The sequence below is a fragment of the Procambarus clarkii genome, chromosome 40, assembly GCF_040958095.1.
Source record: "Procambarus clarkii isolate CNS0578487 chromosome 40, FALCON_Pclarkii_2.0, whole genome shotgun sequence".
Classification (NCBI taxonomy): Eukaryota; Metazoa; Arthropoda; class Malacostraca; order Decapoda; family Cambaridae; genus Procambarus; species Procambarus clarkii.
In genome coordinates, this window is record NC_091189.1 from 28,020,327 (window position 1) to 28,047,436 (window position 27,110).

A 27,110-nucleotide genomic window follows, 5' to 3' on the forward strand; every position below is an offset into this window, starting at 1 on the left:
GTGGATATAATATTAATTAAATTACACTATACTGTACATTGATTTATTTAAATATAATTCATGCTATCATGCATGTACTATTTAGTCCAGATTAATACTGTACTAATTATCAGACAAAGAATTGTTAACATCAAATTTATACAATTTTTTCCTACAAACTTAATACAGTACTATATAGAGTAAATGCATTAGGCATGTCCGTATCTTCCAGTTCTTGCAGTGCAGCCGACACACACGGCTCAAACAACACGCACACGACACACAACAATATCTACAGAGGTAGAAAGTTAGGACTGATCCTTTCACTAGCCATGGCAGTACTGTACATTGTCAATATTATTTTCATTTAGCTGTAATGTATTTTTTTATCAAGTTAGTAACACCCACAATTTTTGGCTTAGATGTAGCCAGTTAATCTTAGATGTAGCACAAGGAAAGGAAAATAAATTATGAGGAGAAAGCACTAAGCCAGTATGACCATACAGCACTTGGATGGGGCGTGGGGGACAAGGAACAAGGATACAAGGATGGGGTGAAAATCAGTGTAGCTCTAGCCCAATCCAAATGCCTCGACTCATCATGAGTTTTGTTATACAGTAGTTCAGTCATAAATAATGGTCCACTGTATAACATTTCATTATCTAACATGTACAGTATACTGTATTTGCCAATGGATAGGAAGCATGTTGGTAAATCACAAACCGAATATACCAGTATATTGTACTGTATTCATAAGCACAATATACAAATACATTTGATTTACTTGTACAATATACCAGTATATTACATTTACATACACAGTATAGGAGTACAGTACTGTATGTTATTTACATGCACAATGTCACTTGAAAATACTGTACTCTACTGAAATTGCTTTTATCACAAAAATGCCTTGTAAATTAGGCTTGCTTTATACAAGGTCTCTTATTTTATTCTATTTGGCACATCTGATGGAACACTGCAGTTATTTTGATCTCCACTAATGCACTTAAATCTGGGGTTTCCTCTTAATTCTTGTTGTCCAGGAAAGAAAGCCTGTAGTCCAGCTTATTGAGGTCCAACTACTGACCTTTCCTAGGATGCAACCCACAGCAATTGTCGAACTCCTGGGTACCTCTATACTGCTAGGCAAACAAAGGCATCGGGTGAAAGGAAACGGGGCCCAACCGTTTCTGTCCCATCGGGAAACGAAGACCACTGCTTCAGACTTTCCTTTAGCTCATTTGTTAAGAGATTCCACTAGCATTGGTGAACAAGCTGTTTAGATTCTTCTGTCTCCAGACCTGCATATATATATATATGTGGTGTTATGCCAACACTGAGCTCATTAAGTCTCAAAATGGATAACTAGCTTTTTTATTGTTAATCTTTATTTTTAAAAACAATAATTATTGTATTTTTTTTAGTTATTAAACAACATTACAAAAATCATCAGGAAAAATAGTCTTATATTTAAATCTCAAATGACGAAAATACTCGGGGTTCTGACTTTTTGTTGAAAATGCCAGGGACTAGGCCGGCCAGGGCTAATGAGTCTGATGGAAGCCCCAGGGACTAGGCCGGCCAGGGCTAATGAGTCTGATGGAAGCCCCAGGGACTAGGCCGGCCAGGGCTAACGAGTCTGATGGAAGCCCCAGGGACTAGGCCGGCCAGGGCTAATGAGTGATGGAAGCCCCAGATACTAGGCCGGCCAGGGCTAATGAGTCTGATGGAAGCCCCAGGAACTAGGCCGGCCAGGGCTAATGAGTCTGATGGAAGCCCCAGATACTAGGCCGGCCAGGGCTAATGAGTCTGATGGAAGCCCCAGGGACTAGGCCGGCCAGGGCTAATGAGTCTGATGGAAGCCCCAGGGACTAGGCCGGCCAGGGCTAATGAGTCTGATGGAAGCCCCAGGGACTAGGCCGGCCAGGGCTAATGAGTCTGATGGAAGCCCCAGGGACTAGGCCGGCCAGGGCTAATGAGTCTGATGGAAGCCCCAGGGACTAGGCCGGCCAGGGCTAATGAGTCTGATGGAAGCCCCAGGGACTAGGCCGGCCAGGGCTAATGAGTCTGATGGAAGCCCCAGGGACTAGGCCGGCCAGGGCTAATGAGTCTGATGGAAGCCCCAGGGACTAGGCCGGCCAGGGCTAATGAGTCTGATGGAAGCCCCAGGGACTAGGCCGGCCAGGGCTAATGAGTCTGATGGAAGCCCCAGGGACTAGGCCGGCCAGGGCTAATGAGTCTGATGGAAGCCCCAGGGACTAGGCCGGCCAGGGCTAATGAGTCTGATGGAAGCCCCAGGGACTAGGCCGGCCAGGGCTAATGAGTCTGATGGAAGCCCCAGGGACTAGGCCGGCCAGGGCTAATGAGTCTGATGGAAGCCCCAGGGACTAGGCCGGCCAGGGCTAATGAGTGATGGAAGCCCCAGATACTAGGCCGGCCAGGGCTAATGAGTCTGATGGAAGCCCCAGGGACTAGGCCGGCCAGGGCTAATGAGTCTGATGGAAGCCCCAGGGACTAGGCTGGCCAGTTCTAATAAGACTCCAGATCATCTCAACAAATACAATAAGGTCTCAAAGATTGCTATACCTTTACATATAAAAATATTTAAAGACCCTATGCTACTAACATAATGGTAACCATCCCATACTTTGAAAATTGAAAAATCTATCAATAAAATAAACATGGTTAAATTATAACAGAATTCCTGAGTTTAACAGTTTTTCTGCATAATCAATTTTGTCTATATTTAAGTGAGAAATAAAAATTTATTTCAAATTAATTACATAAGACACTAACAGTATTCAGTCATTGACCACATACAGTATTTGAATACCACTTTCCTAATGGATAAAAGTTTAGAGAAAGCTTTGAACCTTCAGAGGGTTTCTTGAAGTGACAGTACTTCCAAAAATTACAGGAGGGGTCTACTGCACAGTAGTTTCCTGCCTTGGTCGCTTGGCGGAAAGCATCACAATTCTTGTTAACAGGAAGCCTGTACTTAGGCTTATTGAAGTCTCCTGAGGTCAACTACTGACCCTTCCCAGGAAGCAACCAACAACAATTGCCTAACTCCTGGGTATCTGTTTTTCTGCTAAATGAATAGAGGCATCCGGTGAAAGGAAGGGAAGGAAACTACCAGGAGAAAGTGTGAAGCCATTTTGACTATATAGCACTGGGAAGGGACCAGGATAAGGATTTGGGATGGGATGGGGGGGGGGGGGAGGGGAAGGATTGGTGCCAAACCAATCGAACAGTTGGGGATTGAACACCAACCTGCACGAAGCAAGACTGTCACTCTACTGTCCAGCCCAGTGAAGTGGTTGGGCTGAAAGAAACCATGTCCAACCATTTCTGTCCCACCCAGGGATTGAACCCAGATCCGTTGATTGAGAGCTGAGGACATAGACCACTGTGCTATGGGGAACCAAATGGTTTTCTCATACACCCACTCTGCACACGTCTCATGGGAAAGGTGACTTATATTATTTTGTTTCAGGCATTCAAGCATTGTAGTATATTATGATGTACTCATATCCCTTGATTTATTACAAATGCTAAACATTATGTCAACATGTTGGCAAAAAGAGAAAGTAAGTAAGTAATTATCAAAAGAAGGCACCAAACCGGGAAGGCTATGTAGCACCATCAAGTACGCAAAACAATCAGAGGGCGCTAAATATCACCAAGGATGCCAATACGAGAACAAAAACGCATAAGGCGAATGATATCAAAAGTATCCGAGTCACCAAGAATTCTATCGAGGGACAGGTGACCGCGAGGGGCGGTCGGAAAGCAAGACACACGCTCGTCCTGGAAGTCAGGACATTCAAGAAGGACATGCACGACCGTAAGAGGGACAATGCAACTAGGACAATAAGGAGCAGGGCGGCGCTCCATCAAGTGACCATGGGTTAAGCGAGTATGGCCAATACGCAACCTCGCCAGAGCTGTTTCCCACCGCCGGTTACGGTGGAAGGAGGACGGCCACGAGGAAACAACATTTAAGAGTACGGAGCTTGTTACCAGTAACAGACAACCAAGAAGCCTGCCAACGGGAAAGGACTGAGGAATGGATAACCGGGTAAAAGTCGGAATACGGAATGCCCTTGCGAGAGATGGGACAAGAGCGGACAGCTTCCTTGGCAGCAGCATCCGCACGCTCATTTAAAGACACACCAATATGGCTGGGAACCCAACAAAACTCAACCGACTTAAATTTACTGTGAACGAGAAACAGCCAATGCTGGATCTCGACAACTACTGGATGAACCGGATTAAAGGACCCGAGAGCCATGAGGGCACTACGAGAGTCAACAACAACCACAAAGGAAGACTGACAACGAGAAAGCAGGAGACGAAGAGCATAGAGAATAGCATAAAGTTCCGCTGTAAAGATGCTAGTCTCCGGAGGCAAGCGACACATATAAGTGCGATCAGGAAAAACAACAGAGTAGCCAACACCGTCCGCTGACTTAGACCCATCGGTGAAGACAGAAACGGAGCGGGAGTGAGAAGAAAAGTGCTCGAGGAAAAGGCGTTTTAGAACCGTAGGAGGGGTAAAAGCTTTAGTGATACGGGTCAAGGATGTACAAAACCGCGGAAGAGGGACCCTCCACGGGGGCAAAGAAGGAACAACACGAGGAGAAACATCAGAAATACGAACGGAAAGAGAATCCTGTAGGCGAGATAACCGGACAGAAAGAGGGTGGTGAAGAGGAACAGGAACCGCAGGAGGGGTAAAAGTTAAAGCACGACAGAGGCGAGAGGAAGGATGTTGCAAGGACCGCGCAAGATAGCGAAGACAGTAGCGATCACGGCGGTCCTGGAGAGACAGGAAGCCAGTGTCAACATACAAGCTAAGGATGGGAGTCGAACGAAAGGCACCAGAACTGAGACGCAACCCAGTATGGTGCAAAGCATCAAGACGGCGAAGAGTAGAAGGAGAAGCAGACGAGTAAGCAGGGCAACCATAATCGAGCTTAGACAGGACGAGAGAGGAATGTAAAGCAAGGAGAGTGCGCCTATCTGCCCCCCCAAGAAGTATGGGACAAGACCCGAAGGAGGGTAAGGGCCTTAGAGCACTCAACACGGAGGTAAGAGATATGGGGAGACCAAGACAAACGAGTGTCAAGGAATAACCCCAAAAGCTTCGCGGAATCTTTGTATTCAAGGGGATGACCATAAAGTGACAAAGAGGGACGAAGAACAACCCGTTTCCGCGTAAAAGTCATGGCACAAGTCTTAGAAGTAGAGAACTTGAAGCCATGACCTGTGGCCCAAGACGACACGGCATCAATGGCAAGTTAAAGCCGGCGTTGAAGGAAAGGCGAATCATCACCCTGACAACAAAGGGTAAGATCATCGACATAGAGAGCGGAGAATACACCAGAAGGAAGAGAGGAAAGAAGACCATTGAGGGCAACCAGAAAAAGAGTAGTGCTCAGAACACTACCCTGGGGCACACCTTCGTATTGCTGAAAAGAGGGAGAGAGAGCGGTACCAAGGCGCACCCAAAAGGAACGACGAGAGAGGAAGCTGCGGAGAAAGAGAGGGAGATGACCACGAAGGCCAAAAGAATGAAGTTGAGATAGGATATGATAACGCCAAGTGGTGTCGTAAGCCTTTTCTAGGTCAAAAAGGACGGCAACAACGGAGGTCTTCGCAGCAAAAGCAGTACGAATATAGACCTCCAAGTTCACCAGGACATCTGTCGTGCTGCGGCACTTGCGGAAACCAAATTGAGAAGGGGAGAGGAGGTGATGGTGTTCCAGGAACCACATCAGACGAACGTTAACCATACGTTCAAAGAGTTTGCAGACACAACTTGTGAGAGCAATAGGGCGAAAGTCCTTAGGGGAAGTACCCAGAGACCCCGGTTTGCGAACAGGGAGGACAACGGCATCGAGCCAGTCCTCAGGGACTGACGACGACTCCCAGATCCGATTATACAGACTCAGTAAATACTGAGACGTGCTCGGAGGGAGATGGCGAAGCATCTCATAATGAATACCATCGGAGCCCGCCGCCGTAGAACCGCAGAGGGCCAGGGCAGAACGAAGTTCAGAGAGAGAGAAGGGATCATTATAGGGAAGCTGAAGATGAGTGCAGAAATCTAAAGGACGAGACTCAAGGACAGGTTTACGAAGAAGGAAAGATTGGGGAAGATGAAGACCAGAGCTAACAGAAGAAAAGTGGGAACCCAGTTCGGAAGTGACCTGCAACGGGTCCGCCACAAGAGTATCATGGAGGTGAAGGACCGGTGAAACATCGGGAACGAACTTACCCGCTATCTTGCGGATACGCTTCCAGATCTGGGCCAGAGGGGTTTCGGACGTAATTGTTGAGACGTAAGATGCCCAACATTCACGTTTAGCCATACGGATGGCCCTACGGGCCACCGCACTCGCTTTCCGAAAGAAAAGAAAAGAATCGGTCGTCTGCCTACGGCGGTGCTTCTTCCAGGCTGCACGCTTACAGCGGACAGCCCGAGCACAGTCCGCATTCCACCAGGGAACGCACTTCCGTGGACCCCGAGAGGAAGAGCGAGGGATAGAGCGGAGGGCAGCGTCGAAGACAGTGTCATGAAAAAGGAGGAGAGCGCGAGAGAGGGGCAGAAGGGAGAGGTCAGAGAGAGTAGCACTGAGGGAAAATAGGGTCCAGTCCGCCTTAGCAAACTGCCACCTAGGGAAAGAGAGGGAAGGGCGAAAAGAGAAAAAGGAAACAAGGATGGGGAAATGATCACTTCCATGGAGGTCATCAAGAACCTGCCACGTGAAATCTAAGTAAAGAGAAGAAGAGCAGAGAGAAAGATCAAGACAAGAAAGGGTGCGAGTTCGAGAGTCCAAATGAGTGGGCTCACCAGAATTCAGAAGAGACAGGGAAGAAGAGAGGAGAAACGGCTCAAGGAGGCGACCCCGGGTATTCGTCAGAACGTCACCCCAAAGAGAATGACGACAATTGAAGTCACCCAGCAGGAGCACAGGCTCCGGCAAGGAGTCTAGGAGGTGTTTCAAATCAGGAAGAGAGAGCGGGACACTCGGGGGGAGATAAATGGAACAAACTGTGTACCATTTCCCCACAAAGATACGAGCAGCAGAACAATGGAGAGGCGAAGGAAAAAGGAAAGGAACAAAGGGAACATCAGCCCGAATCAAGAGAGCAGAAGAATTAGAAGCCCCAGCAATGGCTGGGGGGGGGGAGAGAAAGGAATAGCCACGAAAACGACCAGGACGAGCACCAAGCATTGGCTCCTGGAGACAGACACAAAGGGGCGAAAACCGCGAAACCAGAAGTTGGAGTTCGAGGAAATTGGCGTAATAACCTCGAACGTTCCATTGAAGAATGGACAACGACGAGAAGAGAAAGGACAAAAACAGAGAACAAGGAAGAAACAAAGGCGAAAGACCAACAGAGCACGTTAAAGAATATCAGGGTCGGGATCAGGGTCAGCAAAGTCAGGGTTAGGGGGCATGGGTAAACTGAGCAAAGACGGAGGGAAGGAAACGGGAGAACAGATCAGAGGTGGGCGGGCAGGGTCCAGAGGAGGAGGAGGAGGAGGAGACAACGGAGAGGAGCAGTCAAGGACAGCAGCAGGAAGAGGGGGAGTAGAAAGAGGGGAGCGCACCCCAGCAAGAGCAGCAACCGAAAGGGAAGCAGGGGCCAAAGAAACCTCCATAGCAGGAACAGGGGGCGCAAGCACTGAAACGGGAGGGGAAGGAGCAACAGAGCCAGAAGGAGGAGCTGAGGAAGAAAGCGAAGCCTTCTTACCCGCCGGGGAAGAGGAAGGAGAGGAGCCAGGCTTACGCTTCTGACTTAAAGAGACCGGTGTCCCAGCAACTACGTACCGGGCAACGGATTCCAGTGTCTCAACAGGAGAAGCCGAACGAGAGCACACACGACGGCCGTTAGGAGAGCGATGGACATCCGCCCGCACCAACAGGCGGTGGGGAGAGCCGATAGATGGAGGAAGAGGATGGGAAGGAGGATCGGAGGGGGACGAGGAAGAAGACACAGAAGACACGACAGACCGGGTAGAAGGAAGGGGAACCCCAGACAGAGGACCAGGAGGAGGATCCTTCGGGAGAGAACCCAAAGGGACAGAGGAGGGGGCAGTGGGCGCATCAGGGTCCAAGGCCCGGAAACGGCTGTGAGTCTGAGGAAGGCGGGAAGGACGAGGAGAGGAAGAGCGCAACACGCGAGCATGAGAGATATTAGCATAAGGCGGGAGCCGGCGAACCTGGCGCCTCGCCTCAGGAAAAGATAAACGCTCCCGGTGCTTCAAGTTGAGGACGGCTGCCTCAAGCTTGTAATGGACACACGCACGGGAGAAGGTAGGATGGGCCTCACCGCAGTTGAGGCAACGAGCCTGGGGAGAAGCGCACTCCGACTTAGAGTGACCTTCGCCACCACACAAAGGACAGAGAGAGACAGCCCCGGAGCAGCGGAGGGCACCATGCCCAAACCTCCAGCACTTGTTGCAGAGCCGAGGAGAAGGAATGTACTCCTGGACAGAGCACCTGGCACCAGCAAGAATGACAGAGGGTGGAAGGGTCCTACCATCAAAGGTAATCTTCACAACCCGGAGGGGTTGACGGCGACTACCACGAGTGGGACGAGTAAACGTGTCCACCTGGAGAATAGAATGGCCCTGGGCAGCGAGGATATGTCGAATATCGTCGTGGCAGTCGCGCAGGTCCCGAACACCGGTCACAACATGGGGCGGGAGCAAAATAGTGCCAACACTGGCATTCAACTGAGCGTTCTTCGAGACCCGAACGGGGGTCTCGCCAAGGCAGGATAAGGCAGCCAAGCGGGAAGCAGCATCCTGAGAAGGAGCAGCAACGACACGTGTACCGAGACGAGTGGGGTTGAAAGTAATGGAGGCATCCACGGAATCAATGAGATGTCGATGGAGGGAGAAATCGTCAGGAGGCGCAGAATCAAGAGGGTCAGAATCAGAATCAAAGCTTGAGATCAAAATATTTGGCCCATGAAGCGGGACCAAACAAGGCTTGATAGGTAGCAGAACTGGAAGGAATCGAGCGAGGGCGGCCGTGACGAGGACGGCGGTGAGAACCCCCAGAGAGAGAGGGGTTAAAAGGCGCAGTAGTTACAACTAGAGAAGGAGCCGCGCCAGGGGACGAGGTAGTCACCACTGGGGGCTTGGGGCTCGACCCAACCACAGAGGAGGGAGGGGAGCCAGAGGAAGGAGTCAGAGAGGCCAAAGGAGGAGCAAGGTCGGGGCCCAATGCAGCGGAGGCTACAGAGCCCGGTCTTCCAATACGGACCGACTCGGGGGCCTGGTCGCCCACCCCACGAGCCTGAGAAGGTAAACCAGAAGAAGCCGAAGCAGGGGTAATCATCTTGACGAAAGAAGAATTCACTCACGAATGTGCCCCCACACCCACCATGGAGCCACAATTAGAGGCAGGACACCCAACAAGAAGCTATCGCCGATCTTGTCGGGGCCTCCTAGGGGTGCGTCGCGAGTATACGCCCCACAAACGCCACCTTAAGAAACCGACAGTCCGTCGAGATCGGGTTCAGTGACGAAGTGGGGATTGACAATAAAAGGTTCCCCTCGCTCTCGACGTCGGGTACTGCAGTTCTACGGGTGCATGAGTATGCCTCCTCAAGCACCCGGGCGTCAAAATAGAAGAAGTCCAAGGGAAGAACCAGAACGAGCAAAAGGTCGGCAGGAAACGGCAAGCAGATAGGAGAAGAGGGGGGAGAAAAACGAAACAGAAGGAAAAGGAAAAGATGCCCAGCAGAATTGGAGAGGACGGCAGCAGGAGCACAAGGCTAGAAAAGGACAGAGGACTGTCCCAAGGAGCATCACACTCCGGCAGCCGCCCACTAAGCCCCCACACGGCGACAACGAGCTGAGCGGGGAGGGGGGCCAAAAAAAGTAGAAACATAAGAATAAATCATATTACAGAAGGTTTATTGGTCTATATGAGGCAGCTCATATTTATATCCACCCAAATCATTCTAGGCTTCTACTGGCTACTGAAAACAAAACATGTATTAGAGTGTTCACTATTAAATATTAAATAAGAGCTTATTAAAAAGATGAAGAGTGGAATCCTTAAAAGTATTGTGTGCTTATTACACATAGTGAGTATGACAGCTATATGTATGAAAAATACATATTACAGTATTTGAAACTATCAAAAGAAAGTGCCAAGCCAGGAAGACCAACTGATATTTTAAAAAACAATATTAAGTTCTTTCAATGTTATGTTAGTATGGAAACTGATATAAAAAAAAGCTTTAGGAAGGAACTGGGTTGGCTTAAAAAATATATTTAGATACATTTGACATTAAATGGTGCTGCAGTAACACCCTCCCTGACATGGCCTAATGCATCCCATCAGTTGGCAAATATGGTATTTAGTAAAGCTACGTGAAAGAGTATGTGAAGGAAGAAATAACAATGGGAATAAAGATGAAATCAATACTATACTTAAATTGGGGTTTACACTTCATATAAATTTTAATTTTAGTACAGTATGGTGAAAACCTGGTACATTTGCCACTGATCTCCACGTAAATAATCTCCTGCTCCTGGTTTAACTTGAACTCTTCACTTGAAGCTCAAAATGACTCCAGTGGACCAACTGCATGAATTTACAACAAGTAACATCACAACAAATGTCAAGTATTATCGTACAACACCAACATTATCTTTGGTGTGTATAACTGTTACTTTTCTGTATTTATAAATGGATATTGTGTGCTTTCTATTTTATTGCCGGGCTTGGCTCACACCTGATTTATTAAGAGTAAATTCAGTAGTTAATGCAGTAGGCTTATAACCAATTGGACCAGAGTTTAATCTCCAGGATGTTTAGACATGCATCCTTACATCTGGTGCCGGTGTTTGTTAAGCACTTCAGTACAGTACCTCTGAATTAGGTGACTGTTGTGGGTTGCATCCTGATGAATGTCAGTTGTTGGTCTGGGTGGGGAGGAGGGGGGGGAATGGGGGGGGGCTTGCACCAGATGGTTCTGTTTGCCAAGCAGTAAACAGGTAGAGTATCTGGGAGTTAGGCAACTTGTGGGTTACATCCTGGGGATGGTCAGTTGTTACCCTTGTAACATGACTATGTGTTCTAGCCACTCTACCATTCTACATCTCCTAGTGGTGAGAATTAAAGCAGAGTAAGGAAGAAATAAGTGAGGAAGGGGTGATGGAGAAGTCCTGAGTGACCAGCAGGCACAGCTGCTGGGTGAGGTGAGGGCAGTACCCGGCGCCCTTCTCGCCGCACCTCCACTCACCTCACTAATGCTAATGTATTCTACCGAATCTATAAAAAAAAAAGGTATTATGAAAACTCTAGATTGTTATTTTACACCTTGGGTTTTAATTCTCTAAAATTACTTCCCTTTTCAGTCAGTTAAACACTAGTTCTACACTTCTGAACATTTTGCCAATTTACTATATTAACACCGAATTACATAATTAAAAATGGGTGAATATAAGGCCATATAAGGAGTAGGACACGCTAAACTGATTCTTAGAGACCCACGTTGGCCAGCCAGTACAAGGCTCCGTTGTTAAGAGTACTGCTGACCAGCAGCAGGTGCCAGCCAGCGCCTCGCCACAAGAACCACCTCCCTTTCTAATTAACATGCACACACACAACTACACATTACTATTCACAACTCACAATTATAACATGGAATAGTTTAATACACTTACACTGTTACACCCTAAGGGAGCCTCAACAACTATAGTTTCTTTAGTACTCAACTGAGGAAATTTAAGACTTTAATTGCCTTCAACTGCAAATCTGTCATACTTAGGACCCTTCAAGGTCTTAAAAAACAGAAAAAGGAAGGGAGGAATTATCTGGAAAAAGTGTCAAGCCATTATGACTATACTGTATAGCACTTGGAAAGGGTCAAGATAAGGATTTGGGATGGGATGGGGGGAAGGAATGGTGCTTAACCACTTGGACGGTCGGGGATTGAACACCGACCTGCATGAAGTGAGAATGTCACTATCGCCCAGCCCATGTGGTTGGGCTAAAAACGGAAAAAGGACTTAAAGAATGCAAGATATTGGGTCAATGATTGCATATTGAAAAATAAAATAAAATAATATTTTCTAACTTTAAATAAAAACATGATATAATTTACCACCATTTCTCATAAAATATTTGATTTGGCAACAAACCACATGCTAAAAGATGTTCATTTATGTTTTCAATCATAGGCGGCGGTCCACAGATGAATGTTTTCAATGACGACGTATCCAAAGATTCAACGGCAGCCTTCAAAACTTCTTGCGTTATGTGGCCATCTGTTTGAAGAATAATTATAAACTTTAATAATAAATACTACATACAAGTATAGATTTGGTGAACCAAGAATGAATAATGAGAGTTCAACTTTTGTTCATGAACCAAATGCTGTATTCATCAACTGAACATTGCAAGTTCAAGTTGATACAACTGAATTAGCACTTAAGGGAGACCTTTGCAAGGACTGCCAAGAGAGCTGTAAAGCGTAAAGTGTTTCTCCTGTTAGCAACCTTGGACACACTACATCTTGGCCCTCCCTCCAACACCACCACTCACCGAGACAGCACATTGGTCAATGGCATCATTTCACAACCGAGGGACCCAGCTTCAATCCCAGTGCAGGACAGAAATAGTTGGGCACGTTTCCTTTCACCTGTTCGCTAACAGTAAAATAGGTATGCAGGAGTTAGGCAACTGTTGTGGGTTGCATACTGGGTAAGGTCAGCAGTTGGCCTGAGGGGGAAGAGGGGACCCTGATTAGCCTGAGTACAGGCCTCCTGTCCCTGACACTGGGAATTGTTTCAAGACCGTATGTGAAGAAATGGCAGGACCATGAGCGAGTACCCTTATTATTCAAGTTACAGTATTTATACCTCTTTTGTATTAACATCCATTTAGTTTATATTACAGTGGAACCTTGAGTGACGAGCGCCTCAATTTACGAGCATTTTGAATAACGAGCGCGCCGATCGCCGACAATTTGCCTTAATTGGCAAGAGCTCGTTTGATTAACAAGAAAACCACATGGTGCGTTCCTGCTGCTTCTCGCACATTCTCGGATGTCTCCGACGATGCAAATAAAATTTTCGTTTTGTTTAAAGATGCTAATGATGCTGGGATTTAAAAGGGTGACTGCTGTGATGTTGCAAAGCACTGACTTGTTTTTGTAGAATAAAAAAAATGAAAAAATTTGAAAAAAGAATAAATATCAAAAAGGTTCATTCTGTGTTTGTCAGGTAGGCTGCTCCATGTTTCTTGAAAAAAATAAACTAAAAAAATTGAATAAATTTGAAAAACGGACAAATGTCATAAAGGTTTGTTCAGTGTTTGTCAGGTAGGCGGCTCCATTATTAATAAATAAATGAAAAAATACAAAACAAATTGAACACATTTGAAAAAAAAATAAAAAAATTGTCATAATGGAGCATCCTACCTAACAAACACCAAACGAACCTTTATGACATTTGTCCGTTTTTCAAATTTATTTAAATTTTATTTTTTTTTTTATTTTTTTAAAGAAACATGGAGCAGTCTACCTGGCAAACACCGAACGAACCTTTTGCTATAAAAAAAAAAAAAAAAAAATAGAACAAATTTGAAAAACGGACAAATGTCAACGGTTCGTTCAGTGTATGTCAGGTAGGATGCTACATTATTTAAAAAATCGAATATCATATTGATGTTTTTTGGCGGTGGAATTGATTATTTTTATTTCCAATATGTTAAATGGAGAAGTTCGTTTTGAAAAACGAGCATTTCACATGACGAGCACGGCGCCAGAACGGAATAAATTCATTATCCGAGGTTCCACTGTATTTGATTAACATGTAAAGAATTATGGTGATTGAAAAATTGTGTGTGTGTGTATGGGTTTTCAACCAAGTTCGGTCCCAACCAGTTCAGAAAAACTGGTTGGCTATTGTATAGCAGGAGATGCTTCCTTTACCACTGAACTAATCTTAACTTTTTATATCTATGCTGTGCACAAAAATATAACAGCCAATGAATTGTCATTATCACTAATATAACATAACTGCAAAACTTTAAATATCAAAGTTGAATTAAAGTAATTTTTTGTAACACTGGTGCTGTTAAACAGAAGTGAAGCCTGCAGATTACATACACGATCTTCAGGTTAATAAAGATAATATGAACCAATAAGAACAGAACTGTACAATCATATGTAAAACAGAACGAGTGCAGCAATCAAGAACATTCCCAGCAAAAGTGGTTTCCACACAAATCGTGCAATAATGACAAGAGGAACAAAAAATAAAATAACTCACATGTAACAAAAGATGATTCCGGTGGAGGTTTTCTTGTTGTAAAGTAACGAACCTCACACTCCGGAGTTCTTGCCGAAATGGTGTCTAATAACGTCTGTAATACAATAATAATAATATCATCAATGAGAAAATCTACTTTAGCAATGAGGCGACTCGCACCAGCAATCAAGGTACTCCCAGCTGCACACCTTACCCCTGTACTACGACATGGTACAAGTTATACAACATGCGATTTCACTGAATCCACAGGAAGTCTGGAGGCTTCTACTGAAACTATGTGGTACAGGGAGTAAGATGTGTAGCTAAGAATACTACAATCACTGGGCTCAAGTCACCCCTAAATTATTTACAACATTACACACACTGAGAAAATACATGCATTGTTTTGTAGTACTAACAGTGTAACCTACTGACAGCTTGTACATTACATACACACAAATCCTATTAATTTAACACTTTCGCGCTATCCGGACGCATCGGCGCGTCCCGTTTCGTCTAACGCTAACGCATAGTGGACATAAAGTTGAGTCCTCTTTTAAAATATTTGTATAAAATTCAATTTTTATCCGATTTACTTTGGGTTTGTTTCAAACTGCGCGCTATGAGGCTCTCTTTCTCACCACTAGGCTGCATGGTACAATAAGTTCATGAAAGGTGTGGATAACTTCGATCAAATGGTATTTTGTCCCAAACGGGTTGCAGGTGGGTGACTTTAGCCGTTTATACTGGTAATGCTTCCCCCATATCATGTATTATATGCATATGTCTGTTTAGGGAATTTGATTCCGATCAATATACAACCAAAAATAACTGTGTGCAACAAGTATAAACTTGACAAACATAACAAAAGTAAAAACATTTCGTGTGTGTTTGACGCTCACTGATATGTTCCAGCGTTGTTTTATATTTGGCGCCATTCTAACTTACGCTTTGTTGATATTTTTTACCTATGGGCACATAGAACATTCTATTGCGAACACATTGACACAAAAATGAATGACGTACATACAAAATTAATGTCATGAGAGTGAAATAAGTATAAACTTTCAAAGCGCCGTGCGTCGTCCCGTCACCGATACCGGGTAACAATTTCACCACTTCCCACACTCTTGCGGGCGGGCCGCATCATTATTCTACGCTTATATTCATATCACCGTGTTGGGAATTTCATTGCGAGTCCATTGATACCAAAATTAACGCTGTAGAACAAGTGTGGAGGTGATTACAATCCCAAGAGTAAAAACATTTTGTTGCTGATGGGCGCTCACGGCGAGTCATCTTCGTAGTTATTTATTTGGTGCTGGTATCCCTATACGTTTCGTGACTTTTTTTTACTGATGTTCTTCTAGAGAATTTTATTGCGAACACGTTGGTACCAAAATGAAATACGTAGCATGAGAACTAAGGTCAGAAGAGTAAAAAGAGTATACACATTTTTGTTTTTACGCTTAAGCGATAAAAACGCAGCGCGCACATTCGGTTGGCTGAGTGACCTTTGCAGAGAGCGCGAAAGTGTTAACACTTTCGCGCTCTCTGTTACACCTATTACACCTATGTTATGACCTACTGTCCTATACATTACACACACTAGTCCTATTAGTTTATCAATCAAAATAATATATCTTGTTCATACTTTATAGAGTAATTCCTCATATGTCTTTGCCGAATATAGCAGTAGAATTCTTCCCGGACGATATTCTTCTTTATTTTCTTCATGAATACGGTGCAAGCTAATGGCATGGAGGAACATGGATGCAAGAGGATTTATGCCGACACCGCCGCCCACTAGCAGAAGGTCGTACGAGGTGTCACCACTCTCAGGAGCATAATAGAAGTCGCCCCCAGCACGTATTGCAACTTCACAGCCTATTTTGCACTGTAACATGACATCAACATTTAATATCCACTGAAATCCTTTCATTTCTTTAATTTACATTATTCATTATTGCAGTATGTATACAGTACTATCAATTAATTACAATTATAGGTACAGTAGTTTAAATAATTACTACTACAGTATGTTGCACAATGAAATCACAGGACTATGAATAAATGCTGATGCCATACAAAGAAATGAACTCTTGCCCCTGAACTCCTCAGGCAAACACACCATGCAAGTACTGTAGTACTTCTGGTCGAGATACTTTTAGCCCATCATGGCCAGTTGGTAGTGTATATGCACATGAGGAGTTCAGGGAACCAGCATTATTTGCAAACGACACATGAACATTTTGAGCAAAGTAAGATAATTAATTATGAAGAGAAAATGCTAAGCCAGTACAACTATATAACACTTTTGAAGGAATATGAGAACAAAGAACTGGGATAGGATGGCAGGAAGAAATGGCGCCTAACCATTCCTTCCTGCTAACCTATTCCAGCCCCTTGTGCTCATATCATTTCCAAATGGATACCTAATCCACAAATCTAAATTTCAGTCTGTCATGGAACATTATCAAGTCCTGTAATGGTCCAGGACAGACCAAAATGCGTTGGGTGTCTGATTTTCGGCTTCATTATTGTGACTTTTTGGCTGCCTTCTAAGTGCAGTACAGTTGTACTGTACTGGATAATACTGTACTGTACAATTCAGATAAACTTACCTGATCATGCACCCAATATGCAGGAGGCCACCGTGAGAACTTTATACCAAGCTGTAAGGTCCGTGTCTCGGCTAGGTGCGTTGGGCACGAGTACATGGAAAAGCCTCCCACTGTCTCCATGCCTGGGATGAACATGTCTACCCTGTAAAAAATGAACCCACAAGCAATCCAAAATGGTAATTTAGAAAATTATATCACATCACTTGAGAATATAATAATCATTCACAATGATAGGGACAGGAAGCCTGTGCTAGACTTGTATCAAAGTGCCCCATAGCTCTAACTACTGTACCTGACATGCCCAGGATGCAACCCACAACTGTTGCCTAACTCCCAAATACCAATTTACTGCTAGGTGAACAAAGGCATTGGGTGAAAGGAAACATGCCAAACCATTTCTGTCCTACCTAGGGTGAGAACTCTGAATCCTCTTAGCAGGCCGAGTGCTTTCCCTACCCCTAGCGCATGGTAAGCCTTACCCTACTAGTTTTACACACAGGAGGGTACAGGAGCAGACGACTGCTGACTCCTGTTAGCAGGCTGCGAGCTTTCCCTTCCCATAGCTCATAGTAAGCCTTACCCTACTAGTTTTCCCTGGAACATGACCCATCAATAAGTTATCAACCAGGAACCCAATTACTGCTGGGTGAATAGAGGTAAACAGTTAAGGATTGACACCCACAATCCTCCCTGGCCAGGACTCAAACCTAGACAAATCACTCACGAGGTGCAAGGTGTGTTACCACTGTGCCACCACTTTTCTGCATGCCTTTATTTTCCTTTTCTCAAAGGTTATGGGTCCTCACAATTGCACCAGTGGTGGTATACATAATCAAAATATATACCAACTTTTCATTAACCTTTTATTTTCCCCTGCACTTTATAGTTATATTTTTAGGAGCATATATTATGCAAGATCTTAATTTATACCCATTATTTGATGAATATTGAAACAAAAAGTTGATTTTACAGTTCATTCTGTTGTCAGGGGCAGGAAGCCTGTACCTGGGGTTATCGAGTCATCAGATGAACGGAAATGTGCCCAACTGTTTCTAACCTGAATGGAAATTGAATCCAGATCCTTTGATTGCGAGTCAAGAATGTAGATGTCTTGGCCCCCCTTTGCTAAACAAAACTCAGCCGTTTTCAAATGAAAACCATCTATATATTTATTTACTAAGCAGACCAATTATGTTTCAACATCTCAAATAGTTTCTCTAGGTCAAGATTTTCTATACCACATTTGTATTAACTGGTTAAAAACCAGCATTTAAAGATATGGTCCCAAATTCATTGTCATAACACTTATGATACCTTGCCATGCCAAACTCGAACCTCAACTGAATAATACTTACTCATAGTGGTTTAAAAAATGTATTTTTTAGTGTACAGTATTAGATTATATTCTGTATACAGTATGTGCATCTTGAGTTCAGGTACACAAATACAGCGCACACAAGCTCCCTTGACAGGAACTTTCCATATTTTCTGGTAGAACCGAGGTCACTCAGCAGCAATCATTGAATTGTCACATCCAGCTTTCTGGAGAAACACATTTTGCTCAAATGGGAGTCCACTGTACAGAATAATATAATGTAGACCACCAGGAGGCCTGGTTAGAGATCATACCCATGTGATATGCTGGCATGTTTTGGAAACCTTTCATTAAAATATTTGTGTAAAATCATGACCTACTTGAATTGTGTCAAAGGACTTTAAGGCTAAACTTTCTGACTAGCATATCTGACTTTCCAAGCTGTGTGTTATTTTTCTCAGGAATATTACATCTGTATTTCCTAGAGCCCAGGCAGGCGAGATACATATAATCAACACTTAGAAAATGTCAGGACTGGTTCGTAATCTGCACACAGAAATAACATCACATGAGACCAGAAGGCATGGCAGGATGTGCAAAATACTGTAGCCCCAGCGAAAAGCAAAGGTGCATAGGCACACTGAAAAGAGAACTCGATCAACGTCAAAGGCCAAAGACTTTTCAACACTCTTTTCCTACACATTTGGGGCATAACTGGCCGACCTCTCACAGCGTTCAAAAGGGAACTCGACAATCACCTTCAAAGGATACCTGATCAACCAGGCTGTGAGTCTGACATAAGAGCCTGACATTGAACAGCCTGGTTGATCCAACCAGCAATCAAGCGGCCTGGTCAGAGACCGGGCCGTGAGAACACTGATCCCCAAAATCGTCAATAAGTAGATATCCATGCAAAGGCCCCTAAGCATCAGACTAGCCCACTAAATGTTGCTCCTTTCCATCTTACTTATGCAGGAGATGAGTATTTATGGCTTACATGTTGGCCTTGGTAAGATTATGTCCAATATATTTAGCATATATTTAGTTGAAATTTTGTGTGTGGGGTTGGAAGGAGGGGGGGGGGGGGTTGCATCATGGGGATGGTCAGTAGTTGGCCTAGTAAGACCACATTAAGTTTAAGCATAGGCGTCCTGTCCCCCCAACAATGGGAACTATAGAGGATGCAGGGTCAATTGTATGACATGATGAGCAGTGGAGTTACTCCCTACTTACATCACACACACTGAAAAATAGTTAGGGAATCAATACTGTTTTTTTAATTACCATTGTCCAGCTTTGAATGTGAAATTTGGGTTATCCACTTTAAGTGTGAGTCCGTGCACTGTAGGAGACAATGGTCTTATGTCTGTTACAACTGCTGGAGCAATAAGAGGAATCCGAGTGTTTTGTGCAGTGATCTTCAGGTGTTTGCCAGCTCCTTCATCTCCAACAAGAGGACTAGCATGGGTTTCTTCCTTTGGGGTTGCAGTGGAATGGAGCCTGAAGAAAAATGGTTGTTTTCATTGCATACATGACCATACATAAAAATATAATACTGTACATAATAATACTTACAGGGGGGGTAATGTCTAATTATGGAAATAAAACCAGCGTTAAATGTAATGAAATGCCATTTTCTGGGTGAGACCCGGAGGCTTCCCGGAGCTATCCAGCCCGATATGATTATTATTAGACTGTGTCATCGGTCAATGTGAATGACGTTCTAGGCCTACCAGGGACCACGAGCCAGAACCTGGCCCCCCTCAGAGAGGCACGAGGAGCAATAGCCAACAGAAATGCACATGTGTTTGGAGCATTCTGTGTCTGCCATCGACTGGGCCGGACACTCAAAAAGATAAGCACCTCAAAACAAACCCCTATTCTGGTTAAAACTACTACTGAAAGCTAACAAGTGGACAGAACTCTCCAAGTGAAAAATGAGCATGACTTCACACTTGCTGCGCCGCTTGTCTGTGCAGCTTGCCCCTTCCCAGGAGGGAGAAGGGGGAGCCACAGACCCCTCGCGTCAACTATCCACCTGTCAGTTCAAGGCTGGATGTGAAAACACGCAAAAAAATGCCGACTGGGGGAAGTGAGGGTTTCCTGGGAGCCTCCAGGTCTCACCCAGAAAATGGAGTTTCATTACATTCAACACTGGTGTTCGAGGGAGGAGTTTCTTCGGCTCCTCCGAGCTGAATTACAGAAGACAAAAACAAGAGGGACTTACCCAGGAGGTGGTCAGCACTCGCTCCTCAACTCGAAGTTGAGACAATGGGCTGCAACCGCCAACCCAAAGTGACACAGGCCCGACTAGGCACAGGAACATTTACAAGGTAACGTTCAACCAAGACCTTGTTCGACCGTCAAAAATCCAGTGTCTAAATGTCAGCCAAAGACATGTTACTGAAGATGGCCGCAAGTGCAGCAAGCTTATGAATGTCATGGGTGCGGGGATAGGCAGCAGGCTGGCTGGACCTAATAACCCTGCAGAAGACCTGAGACCCGAACCTTGGAACAGGGAATTAGGGTCCCCAGTCACAGAGGCCATGGTGCACAAATAACGGAGGAGAGCCGCAACCAGACAAAACACATGATGCATCCCCAGTCACAGAGGCCGTGGTGCACAAATAACGGAGGAGAGCCGCAACCAGACAAAACACATGATGCATCCCCGGCCTGACCAATCAAGCATCAACAACCCAGGCCTCCAGAACCCAGCGGTCTCATACTTTGCCAGAAAAGAAGCAGACGGCTGCAACCGAACAAACCCAACACCTTGACCAAAAGAGCAGAAACCCCTGCGCCGGAGGAGAGCATAAAGCTCCCCGATTCGACCACCAGAGGCCGTGAACACCGAGCAAGGGCTCGGGTAGGCGCCAAGGCACTGAACCCCGAAAAACCCGAAAAGGAAGTCGGCGATGCAGCAGGAGACGCAAGGCCCCTGGGGATCGAACCCAGCGATTGCGAGATAGGCGGAAGGGATGTTCCTGAAGGAACCCAAACAGCTGATGAAGCCAAACCCGACCCAGCAGGTAGACCATCATTGCAAAGTTCAAGCTCCTGCACAAACTCTCGAGCAACTGCCGGGTGACACAGGAGCCCCCCAGAAACAAGCACATGCGGGACTGCAGCTGAAGAAGAGAGACTGGAGGGAGAGACAAGGAAGAGGTCCGAGAGTCACGCACAACACCCAGCCAAGTCAGAACCTGGGAGGGGACCTGATGGGACTTCCTCCAGTTCACCAGGAACCCGAACCTAGCAAAGAACCAAATCCCTGGCGAGCAGACATGTGAACCAACAGGAAGCCCAGACCAGCCAGTCATCGAGGTAGGCCAACACCCAAACACCTAAAAGATGCAGACGGGCCACCACGACCCGGGTAAGAGGGTGTGAATATGTGAAGACCAGGTTCAACTCGAACAGGAGACAACAAAAACGGTAACCGAGACGCCCCACAACAAAACAGAGTCAGTACCTTAACCCCAGATTAATTGGGACGTGCTAATATGCGTCCTTGAGGTCCAGGGACATCATCCAAGCACCCGGCTTCAACAGAAGATGGACCTGAGACAGAGTAGTCATCTGAAAGAAGGGGCAAGAAACCCAGGGGTTTAGACGGGAAACCCACCCGAGAGAGGTCATCGTTTTAACCACGCCCAAGCGCACCCACTCTGAGATGACCCAACAGAGCGCAGGAGAAGAGGCCTGCCTTGTCAGCCCCGAACCCTCCAAAAGAGGGAGGGGGGCTACACCACAGGCTGTTGGAAACGACCCGAAAGGCCCACAAATCGTGAGACCAGACACGAGCGAACAGAGCAAGCCTCCCCACCATCGCCCCGTCAATGGGGAAAACCGTGAAACGGCCGATGTTCCTTATGAGAACACGACCCGTGCACAGAAAATTTAGACATCCAACCCACGAATCTGAAAGTAAAGGTGGTAATAACATTTTTGTCTGTCATGGACAATTTGATGATTGTCCAGCACAGACCGAACATCACCAGTTCCTTCATTTTCAAAAGGAAAATCCTTCTGAAAATTCTTCATCTTCATTTTTCAATCAGGCCTCCTGGTTGGTAGTCTAGTCAACCAGGCTGTTCGATGCGACTGCTTGCAGCCTGACGTATGATTCATAACTTTGTTGATCAGGTATCCTTTGAAGGGGTTTGTCACGTTCTCTTTTGAACACTGCAAGAGGTTGGCCAGTTATGCTCCGCATGTGTAGAGGGAGAGAGTTGAAAAGTCTTGGGCCTTTGATGTTGACAGAGTTCTCTCTTAGCATGCATATTGCCTCTCTGCTTTTCAATGGGCTATTTTGCCTTCTGGTCTCATGGTGTTATTTCTATGTGTAGATTTGGAACCAGTTCTGCTAGCATTTTCCAAGTGTACATTATTATGTTTCTCTCCTGCCTGCACTGTACGGAATACAGATATAAAATTTGTAGGGGGAGTCCCAATAATTTAGACAATTTAACAAGTGGATTATAATAGTAAAAGATCTTTCCATGCTCTCCAGATCAGCAATTTTGCCAGCTTTGAATGAGGTGCTAAGAGTTTAACAATTTTCCATTCCAGAGAGTACTACTGTGCTAAAATGTATCATTGGCATGGGATCTCATTGAAAGGGTTTCATTACCCAAACTGTCATTTTCCTTGCAGCTGTGACAGTTACTTTGTTGTGTTCTTTAAAAGTAAAGTCTTTCAACATGATTATTCCAAAATCTTTTAAATGGCTTTTTTTTCAACAGTGTGGTTTGCATTTAATGTGCAGTTTCTGTTTTGATATTTTCGTTTTTTCCATAGTGCAGTAACTGGAACTTATCCTCATTAAACATATTATTTTCTGTGGCCCACTGAATGACTATTAACATCTGATTGGAGGTTTGCTGTGTCTACTTTAGTGTCTACTGTTATAAAAATCTAGCACCGTCTGCAAGGGCTGATACAGTACTATAATTTGTATCCTTGTCTATGTCTAATATGAGGATGAGAAAAAGTACTAGAGTAGGTACAATACTTTGGGGGAACTGAACTTTTCATGGTGGAAAATCCAGATTTTACTTTGCTGACTAACACTCTGGGTTCTGGTCATTAGGAAGTTAAAGATCCATATCCCTACTATGCAGTACTATAATTCCTTTTGTGTAATATCATCAAGGTCACATTTGTTGAAAACTTTTGCAAAAACTGTGTATACAGTATTACATTTGGCACTTTGTTTGTCTTCCTTGACATCTAAACCCATGCCATAGTGGTGTAGCAACTGAAAGGGGCAGGAGTGCCCTGTCCAGAACCAATGTTGGCCAGGGTTGTGTAGATACTGTGATTCCCTGTTTTGTGATATTACTACTGTACTTGGCATGCTTTCAGATATTTTTATGATGTGTGATATTAGCTATTGGTCTATAGTTTTTTGCATCCGCTTTACTACCCCCTTGTGAAATGACATGATTGGCGTTTTAAATTAAGTATGTCAGGAATAACACCAGTATCTAGGCTCTGTCTTCAAAAATATATTTAGGGGCCCTGTGATAGTGATGTTTTGCAATTATTGATGATTATAGAATTCCAGAAGTCTGGGCCTGATGCAAGATGATTGCTATGTACGGCTACTTTAAAGTCCAATGAGGTCAGGATGACCTTTGATATATGGTTCGATGGTGGTGATTCACATAGAACTTGTTTAGATCATTGATCTTCAATGTGTTCAGGGGTTCACTGAAGAAAGAATCGTACTGGAGCCTCAGTATTTCACTCATTTCTGGGTTGGGTGATATATTGTACTATCAAGTTTGATTTGTGATGTTTTTGCAAGAATGTAATCCCCATGCAAGATGAGGGCTGTCTATTATGGCACACATAATACAGTGGTACCACGATTCAAATAATCCTGATTCAGCGAATCTCTGACTGGAACACGCTCTTTCCAGACCAGATTTACTCAACCAATTCAACAAACAAGAGTTCGCTGAAGCAGAGGTGGTGTGAATTTGCATAGGATATTGGGACCGAGTTTACAGATAGAGGCAACAATGCAAGAAATAGCTGGAGCTTGGGAAAGCAACTGGGTATATTTAAAACCAAATTTTGCAATTCCTTTTTATTTACAGTTGCAGAGGTTTTTGCTCAGTTAAATATGGGTCTTTAATCCTTTGAGAATAAGATTTTGAGGCTCGGCCATGGGAAAAATACTAGTTGGAGTAGTCTTTTTACATACAGGTTCTCTTGGCTGTTGCCCTTCATATGACAGATTGAAATTAAAATTTAAACCAGTGAAATCAACCCAAAGAGTGGGAAATATTAGAGTATGAATGATAACTCAAAATGGTTCCAGTCACATTTGTCATGTTTTTACAGATGGACTCTATTATATTACAAGAAATAACTAGAGCCTGGGGAAAGCTATTGAGAATATTTAAAACCAAATTCTATGGTTTGTTTTCACTTTGAGTTGGCAAGGTTTTTGTTCAATTAGGTATTTATTTATTTATTTATACTTTATATATACAAGAAGGTACATTGGGTTTATGAGAGTACATAGCCTTGATGTTTTTACATTCTTGTAAAGCCACTAACATGCATAGCATTTTGGGCAGGTCCTTAATCTAACAGAAAACTTTAAGTAGATAATTTCTAGCAAAATTTTAAAATGTTAACAAGTACATTGTAAGAAAATTTGAAGAAAATTAGTAGGTACATTATAGTAAAATTTGAGGATTATCAACAGGTACATTGTAGCATAATTTGAGGATTATTTCTAGGTACAGTATATTGTAGTAAAATTTGCATTCAACATAACAACCATGATACAAGATGTTGGCAGTGATTACAATGGTGAAGTTGTATGGCTTAGGCACATATATTGGGGAAGTGGGTAGCACAAGATGCAGTGCGAGTTCTGAAGCACGAGGTAGGAAACTATGAGGATAAAATTAGGTACTTTTCGGTTTTACTTTTGAACAAGGCATAGGTTGGACAGCTTTTTAATTCATTAGGGAGAGTTCCATAGACTAGGTCCCTTTATTTGCATAGTTTTTACACAGATTTAGTTTGGGGCTATCTAAAAAATATTTATTTTTGGTGTAGTGATTATGGGTGCTATTACATCTGTGAAGTTAGAGTTTCAGATCAGGATTTGCATCTAGGAACAAGGATTTGTACATGTAAATGGCACAAGAGAATGTGTGGAGTTTATGTTTAGGGATTTAAACAGGGGGGGGGGCTGAGTGTTGTCTGAAAAAAGTTTGTTATTGTTCTGATAGTAGATGTTTGCTGTGTGATGATAGGCTTGAGGTAGTTTACAGTGGTTGAGCTCCATGTACAGATACCGTATGTAAGATAGAGGTAGATTAGTGCGTAGTATAATGAGAGGAGAGCAGGGTGGGGAACATAATATCTGATTTTAGAAACTATACCGACCATTTTTTAGACTCCTTTTGGTTGTGTGTTTTATGTGTGTGCTGAAGTCGAGTCTCTTGTCTAAGTATAGGTCAAGGAACTTTCCATCATTTTTATTGCTGATGTTAACATTGTCTAACTGAAGCTGAATTGCATTTGTCGATTTGCTTCTAAATAAAATGTAGGTCTTTTCTATGTTTAGTGTGAGTTTGTTGGTTGACATCCATAAGTGGACTTTTTTAATTCATTATTTAAAACATTACATTTATTTAGCGTGCATTTAGTGTGTTTAACATTACAGCACTGTATTTAGTGTGTATGGGTTGGGGTGCGAGTATATGAGGGTAGTATCGTCAGCAAATAGTATAGGTTTAGGAATGTTTAGAGACATTAGGCAGATCATTGATATATACAAGAAATAGGAGAGGTCCCAAGATGCTGCCCTGTGGCACCCCTACTGTCAATGGTAGAGTGGGGAAGGTTATCATTGATGGCTACATATAGGTGTCTGTCACTATGATAGGATCGGATATAGTCTAGAGCAAGGCCTCGGATACCATAGTGGTGAAGTTTACGTAAGAGGTAGTTATGGTTAACAGTATTAAAGGCCTTTCTCAGGTCAATGAAGATGCCAATTTGGAATTCATTTTTGTCGAGGGCTGGCGCCAGACGGCCTGCATCTGGCGCAGACAGCCTATGTGAGTATGGCTATAACATAACTGCTCTGGAGAAGGTGCAACACCGAGCAACAAAAGTCATTCCATAGCTAAGTCAACTGACGTACCAAGAATGGTTGAGTGCCACAGGGCTAACAACACTATAAACCAGGCATGACAGGGAGGATCTTATTGAAACTTTTACAATAGTGAACAGTTTGGAGGACGTTGAGCCGGACAACTTGTTCAGAAGGTCAGATGTAACACAAACAAGGAACAACGGGTTCATGTCCAACACGCCACACTGTTGGACTGACAACACCAGATGCTTCTTCACCCACACGGTTATTAACCCACGGAACCGCCTACCCGCCCAACCCATCAATGACAAAACTCTCTTAACTTTTAAAGTACACTTGGAAAAGATCATCAAGGCAAATAGGGGGTGACCTTCGACAAGCCGTCGGCTTCCTGTTCTGGTGGAGTCCACTAGTGATAGTGGGTGTCAGGTACAGTGAGGTAATCACTTGAGCCCTGGCTACAACTCACCGTGTTGACACGTTCCTCAACACTCCAACTCTCTTCAGTAGCATCCTCAAGCCCAGCCCCATTGTCACTCACGGTGGCTGCTTCTCCCTCGTGTTGAAGAGTCAGCTGCTGGGAGCACCAGTCACAGGGGCTACGGTGAGCCCGGGGGAGGGTGTACTGGTGTGGGTGGTACCGTACTGTGAGCCCGGGACACGGGTGGTACCGTGGTTGTGGCGCCGGTCACCTGGCTCTCCACGACCCTCCTCGATTCGTTCATAACTGTTTCCAATACCCTCGGTTCGGTACAGAGACAA

At 44.4% G+C, this 27,110-nt stretch overlaps 1 protein-coding gene across 2 annotated transcripts; it reads right to left on the reverse strand.

Annotated features, from left to right (window-relative positions):
• Positions 1 to 27,077, reverse strand: LOC123758010 (oxidoreductase NAD-binding domain-containing protein 1). Of its 2 annotated transcripts, XM_045742133.2 has the most exons (7): positions 26,818 to 27,077; positions 19,499 to 19,714; positions 16,900 to 17,041; positions 15,930 to 16,172; positions 14,297 to 14,390; positions 12,164 to 12,289; positions 1 to 1,283 (listed from the first exon to the last, which is right to left on the reverse strand). In XM_045742133.2, the coding sequence occupies exons 1-7, from the start codon at positions 26,877 to 26,879 to the stop codon at positions 1,240 to 1,242; spliced, it is 927 nt and encodes a 308-aa protein (XP_045598089.1). In that variant the 5' UTR covers positions 26,880 to 27,077; the 3' UTR covers positions 1 to 1,239. The 2 variants fall into 2 exon arrangements, with proteins under 2 accessions (XP_045598089.1, XP_045598090.1); XM_045742134.2 differs by lacking the exons at positions 1 to 1,283; positions 12,164 to 12,289 and adding an exon at positions 12,602 to 12,743.
• Between the last annotated feature and the right edge of the window lie 33 nt (positions 27,078 to 27,110).

Coding starts and splice junctions, on each gene's coding strand:
- LOC123758010 (XM_045742133.2), bottom strand. CDS start 26,879: ATGGGGCTGGGCTTGAGGATGCTACTGAAGAGAGTTGGAGTGTTGAGG. Junction 12,290..14,296: donor GGAATCATCTTTTGTTACAT/GTGAGTTATTTT, acceptor TTCTTCAAACAG/ATGGCCACATAACGCAAGAA. Junction 1,284..12,163: donor TGAACATCTTTTAGCATGTG/GTTTGTTGCCAA, acceptor ATATATATGCAG/GTCTGGAGACAGAAGAATCT.